The 6,302-nt window shown below is 52.8% G+C and overlaps 1 protein-coding gene across 1 annotated transcript in view; it reads left to right on the top strand.

Moving 5' to 3' along the window:
- The first annotated feature begins 428 nt into the window (after window positions 1-428).
- Window positions 429-6,302, top strand: part of SLCO5A1 (solute carrier organic anion transporter family member 5A1) — a 98,168-nt gene continuing 92,294 nt past the window's right edge. Inside the window, exons 1-2 of the mRNA XM_080646882.1 lie at window positions 429-744; window positions 2,314-3,714. Coding sequence (XP_080503008.1) covers window positions 2,805-3,714 — 910 coding nt within the window. The 5' untranslated portion in view covers window positions 429-744; window positions 2,314-2,804. The remainder of the gene's footprint in view (window positions 745-2,313; window positions 3,715-6,302) is intronic.

The following is a 6,302-nucleotide window of genomic DNA, read 5'->3' as shown; positions in this document are numbered from 1 at the left end:
GCTGACCTTTTTTACGCTGCCTCTCTGCCTGTCCAGTCTGCCCCATCCCTGAAGTCTCCGTGGAAAACTTAGCATCCACGGACGCACTTGCTGCCCGGTACCCCTGTGCTTTCGTACACGCCTTTCCTGCCTGGAGATGAAGATCTAATAGGCTAATGGATCTTAGGTTCTCCAGGGGCATCTAGTATTGAATTGACGCGTTGTTTTGGGCTGCTTACAGGGGTAGTTCCCAAGACAGTGCTTTCTTAGTGGAGGGTCCCTATTCTGTTCATCTTTGGTCCCAAGAACCTGCTATGGTCCCTGAGACATTGTGAGTGGCCACGAACAGAAATGCTTTCTTTATTCAGAATGGACTCGCTGCCTCAGCAGCTGGCTTTTTGGAAGACCTCCCTGGAGGCTTCTGGGTTCCTGGCCAGCCCCCGCCGCGCAGGTGACAGGCAGCTGGGAAGCTCGCCGCCTTCGGGCTGGGCTGGGCAGCCACCGCGCGCCTGCGCCCTCTGCTGCTCGGCTCTGCTCTCCGAGCGTCTCTGTGCGCTTGTGTCTGTTTGGGGAGGAAGAGAGGCTTGGGTGACAGGCGAGGCGTGGGGGAAGAGTTCAGCCTGAGTCACAGCCTTCTTCACTGATTTCTCGGCGGCTGGATCGATGCAGCCTCCCCAGGCGGCTCCCAGCTGCTCCCGCACCGGCCCAGTGCGCGTCTCCCGCCGCTCCACTCTCAGCCAGCCAGACTGACCGACAGACTCGAGAGTGAGTAGCCGCGGCTTGTGCGCCCCCGCAGCGCGGCGAGCTGCCCGGCGGTCCTGTGCCCCTCGCGGGCTTTGTGTGTGTGTGAGCGTGTGTGTGTGCGCGCGCGTGGGGGTGTCCCTGGGATTCCACGCCGGCTCGGGAGCTCCCTGTCCACCCGAGTCTGCGCGGAGGTGTGGGTGCCCCCCTCCCCCCAGGCAGGGGCCCGTATGCCCCCGGTGCGGGAGGGTGTTCGCCGGGATTCCCCCGCTCGGCGTGCGGCCGCCAGTGGGGTTCCCCAGGAAAGCTCCTAGGCCGGGAGGCGGCGGGGAAGTCCGGGCTGTGAGCGGCCGGCAGGCGGGGAATCTGGGAGCGGGTCTGGCGGGCAGAGCTGAGGGAGACGCCGGAGCGACGCCCCTGCAGCCCAGCCTCTCCGCCTCTCTCCATTCCCCTTCTTCCTTTCTTTTCTCAGCAGCATCACAAAAGCGTGCTGCGGAATGAAACCCAATGCAGCGCAGTCCTGTCTCCTCTCCCACCTGGTGCACATCCGCCCCCCCGCCCCCCGGGCTGGGAATGGAATGGAACACACCTGTTTTCGGCTTACCCCGGGGACACACCTGTTTTCAGCTCTCGCTGAATTCAACCTGGTGCGGGATTGCGCGAGGGGCTCCTACACATACATACCGTGTGTGTGCGTGTCCGCGCGCGCGCACCCGCGCGCACCCCGGGCCCACCCTGGTGGAGTGCGCTGGGTGTAAATAGCGCACCTCTCCGCTGGCCCCCGCGTGCCAGGACTGCTCCTGGGGCCCGCGTCTCTTTGTTTGGTTGGGCTCCCCCACCCCTCCACAGAGCAAAGTAATTTTCGGTTTCGCTAGACACTGGGCGCTGGGACTTGGTGTGGGCCGCGGCCTCAAACGCTCCGGGTGTTTGTCATTGAAGAGTTCTTTCGCGCGGGGGTTATTTTTAGTGTTGGGAATACAGAGGCAGGCACGTTGACCTTTCTGCGGCTGCCTCGGGCTTTGAGTGCGTGTCTCTAGCAGATGGGGCGGATTCGCATCCAGGCACGCACACGTGCCTGCACACAAGTGTGTACACACATTTCTACACACTCCCCCTCCCATTTTTTTTTTTTTTTTGAAAATTGGGAATGCATTGTTTGTTAAACACACACACACCACACAAACTTTTCTTTGTTCTTTTGGGCATTTTCTATTTTGAGTTAATGGAGTAGGAGTACCAAAAGGTTGCAATTAGTTCACTGGAATAAAAGACACTGCCTCTGAGTCAGAGCTGCCAGGTTGATGATTATTAACATATAAAAGCAGATGCAATGTTTATGGCAAAAGGGGCGGGGCGGGGGCAGGTCCTCCATAGACAATGAGGGAGGGTCTCCGCCAACCGCCTGCTGTTTATTGTTCCCGCACTAGAGGCTGCATCCTGCAGCCGCTGCCGCCGCCTCCAGGGCTCTGCTCCTCGCACAACCCTCCGTCCCACTTGGGACAGCCCGAGTTCTTCCGCGCGGGCCCCCGGGGCGCGAAACGCCAGCCCTAGCCGCAGCCGTCCTTTGCTGACCCCCCTCTCTCTGCTTTACAGGTTGGTTTCTTTGCTCCCGAGGGTGTCGCGAGCCGACGTGGAGAGGACAGCACGCCTCTGGCCCAGCCAGCTGGGCAGGATGCGTCGCAGGCATCAGCGCTGAGCATCCCCACGCTGGGTACCGGGCGGGCGTTCTCGCTCCGGGAGGCGGGCCGAGAGGCGGCGGCGGAGGGGATGCGCCCAGGACGTACAAGGCTCCTTCTGCGAGCTACCACCCCGTGGTGGACCCCGAGCAGAGCTCAGCGCAGGACCGCGAGGACCCCTGCCCCCTGGGGCACGCGGCTGCGAAGCTTCGGGGTTGCATCTGCGTTCAGGATGCCCTGGGCACCTCCCTGCTGGTGAGGATGTCCTGCTGCGCAGCTCTGTATCCCCCAGCCCCTGTCCGTGGAGGGCACGACTGCGTGGGCCCGGCTTCGGGCCCTCCTGCCGGTGGATGAAAAGCGCGGGAGTCCTTGAATGCAATCAGCGATCGAATCTAAATTCTGAGAGCCATGGACGCAAGCACTGGGCTGCAGCCCCAGGCCGGGGAGCAGCTGGAAGGCCCGGCCACAGTAGGAGCTGTCCAACAGAAGCGCGAACCAGAGACCTTTAGGTCCAAGAGTTTACCCGTCCTGAACAGCACCTCCTGCGGGCCAGATCTCAGCCCTGCGCGTGCAGGCGCCAAGCCAGGATGTACTGATGCTTTGGGCCACCAGGAGTTGAAACAATGCCTGAGCCGGCTGGCCTCCAGTCCCTCTGCCCCGTCCACTTCGGCAGAGATGGCGGGGCTCGTGGACTGCAACCACAGGGTGGACATGGGCAAAGCCATGTCGGTGTCGTCCACGTTGGCTACCCTTCAGGGGAGAAGGTGCCTCTATGTGGTCCTCACTGATTCGCGCTGCTTCCTGGTCTGCATGTGCTTTCTGACCTTCATCCAGTCGTTAATGGTCTCTGGGTACCTGAGCAGTGTCATCACCACCATCGAGAGGCGCTACAGCCTGAAGAGTTCGGAGTCCGGGCTGCTGGTCAGCTGCTTCGACATCGGGAGCCTGGTGGTGGTGGTGTTCGTCAGCTACTTTGGGGGCCGGGGTCGGCGGCCGCTGTGGCTGGCCGTGGGTGGCCTTCTCATCGCCCTCGGGGCGGTGGTCTTCGCTTTACCTCACTTCATCTCGCCTCCCTACCAGATCCAAGAGTTGAACGCCTCGGCTTCCAACGAAGGCCTGTGTCAGAATGGCAACTCCACGGGGACCTTGGAGCCTCCCGCCTGCCGGGAGGACTCGGGAGGGAAGAATCACTGGCTCTTTGTGGCTTTATTCGTTTGTGCACAGATCCTCATTGGCATGGGCTCCACACCTATTTACACCCTGGGACCAACCTACTTAGATGACAACGTCAAGAGGGAAAATGCATCCTTGTACCTAGGTAAGACTTTCCTGTCCTCTCAAATAAGCTGGAGTCAAAAATCAAAAGGAAACCCTCTCTTTCCCATTTTCCTGGAGACTTTATGTATATTTATATTTATATACAATGTATTACATATGTATTATAAGCATTGCGTTTCAGTTTGGGAAAGAATCAAAAAGTTGAGAGCTCTCTGAAGTAGTTTTAAGACTCTCACTTCATACTCTTTTCCCAAGTAATATAAACTTTTAGCTGTAAGGTAGTCTCTCTCCTCTCTCCTCTCTCTCTCTCTCTCTCTCTCTCTCTCTCTCTCTCTCTCTCTCTCTCTCTGGAAAAGCTCTAATTTATCAAGTTTACCTTCTAATAGCTGTCCTAGAAAGCGTCCAGAAGGAATAGAAGTAGCCAGTGTGTGGAGTGAAGTTGCTGCTTGCCTTTCCCATCCCCAGGAGCTTGGGTGAGGAAGTACCCAGACTACGTAAAACATCCTTCATTGCCTCCGTACCTGCATTTCTTACATTTCGCCTGCATCACTTAAACAAACTTGAGCGATATCATATGACTAGGTTGTCTTTATGTAGAAGCAACTTCCCAAGTTCATCCAAAGCTATTTTTATTGCTGGTTGAAGACCCCTCAGTTACATGAACTTGGGAGTAGAATCCATTATTATTTTCTGAACAGCAGTGGCTCTTGGATTCGGTGAGCTGACTTGCATGAGTCAGCTCCTGGGGACAGGGGTGCTAGGGTTGAGTACAGGGTTCTCATGTGAGGCCAAGCAGCCATTGTGGCCCGTTGGAAAATGTCGTCCCTAGAAATCTGTGTGATTGGCAGCACCTTCCTGCATAAGCTGCCCCTTCAAAACTGGACTCCTAGCAGATGGATTTGAAGCCTCGGGAAGGATGAATACAGCTATGCCGGCTATGATATTTGTTTTTCTGTGTTTCTCTACTGGAGTCCAACTGAAAGAAGAGAAATGATTTTACTTTTATTTTTTTTTAAATATATATTTAATATATTTTATTGATTTTTTTACAGGGAGGAAGGGAGAGGGATAGAAAGTTAGAAACATTGATGAGGGAGAAACATCGATCAGCTGCCTCCTGCACACTCCCTACTGGGTATGTGCCCGCAACCAAGGTACATGCCCTTGACCGGAATCAAACCTGGGACCCTTGAGTCCGCAGGCCGATGCTCTATCCACTGAGCCAAACCGGTTAGGGCTGATTTTACTTTATTAAAAAAATAGTAAATAAGCAAATACCAGGCACAGCCAATAACTTATCAGCTATGTGCTGATAGGATCCTTGGTGTGGGAATAATAAGGTTTCAAAGGACAATGAAAATGATACCCAGTTAAGAGGGCTATGCTTTTTCCACAGTAAAACTGCTGTCCCCAGACTCTGTTATAGAGGGTGTCTGAACCATTTATAGTAACTGGCCCAAATGCACTAACACAGGAGTTTTCTAATTCATTTTTGGTGTTAAATGCAAGAGAAAGAAATTTCTATTTAGGACAGAGGAATTAGCTTGCTTGTTGTTTGCCTGCATGTTTTCTAACATTTATTATGATAAATTTTCAAGCATACAAAAAGTTGAAATAAGGACTTTCTTTTATATAACTGCAGGAGTTTTAACATCCTAAGAAAGTTACTAATCATTCCCTAATATACTCAGACTAGAGGCCTGATGCACAAAATTCATGCAAGGGACTAGGCCCTCACAGCCCTCGCGGCTTGCCTCAGCCCTCGAAGCCCCAGCTTTATCCAGAAGGTCGTCCAGAAGGTTGTTCAGCTGTCCGGTCTAATTAGCATAGTATGCTTTTATTATTATTATAGATATCCACTCCATATTCAAATGTCCTCAAACCAGGAGCCAATCAAATTCACTTGTACATTGCATTTGGCTCATTAGCATTTTATAATCTAGAACAGGGACTGCCTCAACATTTTTCTTTTTCCAGCCCACAGGCTTTTGAAGGGACAAGACTAGTTGATTTGTGGAATGTTCCACAATCTAGATTTATCTGAGTATTTCCTCATGGTGTCACTCACCTGGTTCCTCCACTCCTTATTGTTCCATCTAAAGGTGTGATGACTCAGACAAAACATTTTTGGTCAGACTACTTCATGGTCAATGCTGTGTTTTATATTATTTGCACCTGGCATTCATTGGTGATGCTGAGTTTAATCACTTGGTTGAGTGGGTGATTGACAGGTCTTTCTGTCGTAAATATACATTTCCCCCTCTGAAATAAGTAATCTTTAGAGTGATACCTTGACTCTGTGTACCTATCTCCATATTCTCACTGATCTTTGCTTCTATTTACTTTGAAAACTTGGATGTTCCTTCCATCCCACTTCTGGGTACCAGTGACAAAAATTTCATCAAAAACACAGCAGAGCCCTACACAATAAACATCTACTAGTAAGAGCCCAGAAATTTAACTTTTAACTCTCCACCAAGGAGAAAAACAGCAAGTACGTATTGAGTCCTTATTCTGTGCTGGGCACAATGCTACTTTTGGGAAGAGCAAAAATGAGGCATAGTTTCAACATCTGAGGAGCTTTCAGTGTAATGAAGAAATATTGACAATTCAAGGTAGGGGTGTGAA

Source organism: Plecotus auritus, assembly GCF_963455305.1.
Source record: "Plecotus auritus genome assembly, chromosome: 11".
Lineage (NCBI taxonomy): Eukaryota > Metazoa > Chordata > Mammalia > Chiroptera > Vespertilionidae > Plecotus > Plecotus auritus.
The sequence above is the reverse complement of the archived record's forward strand: the minus strand, read 5'-3'. Positions and strand labels throughout refer to the sequence as shown.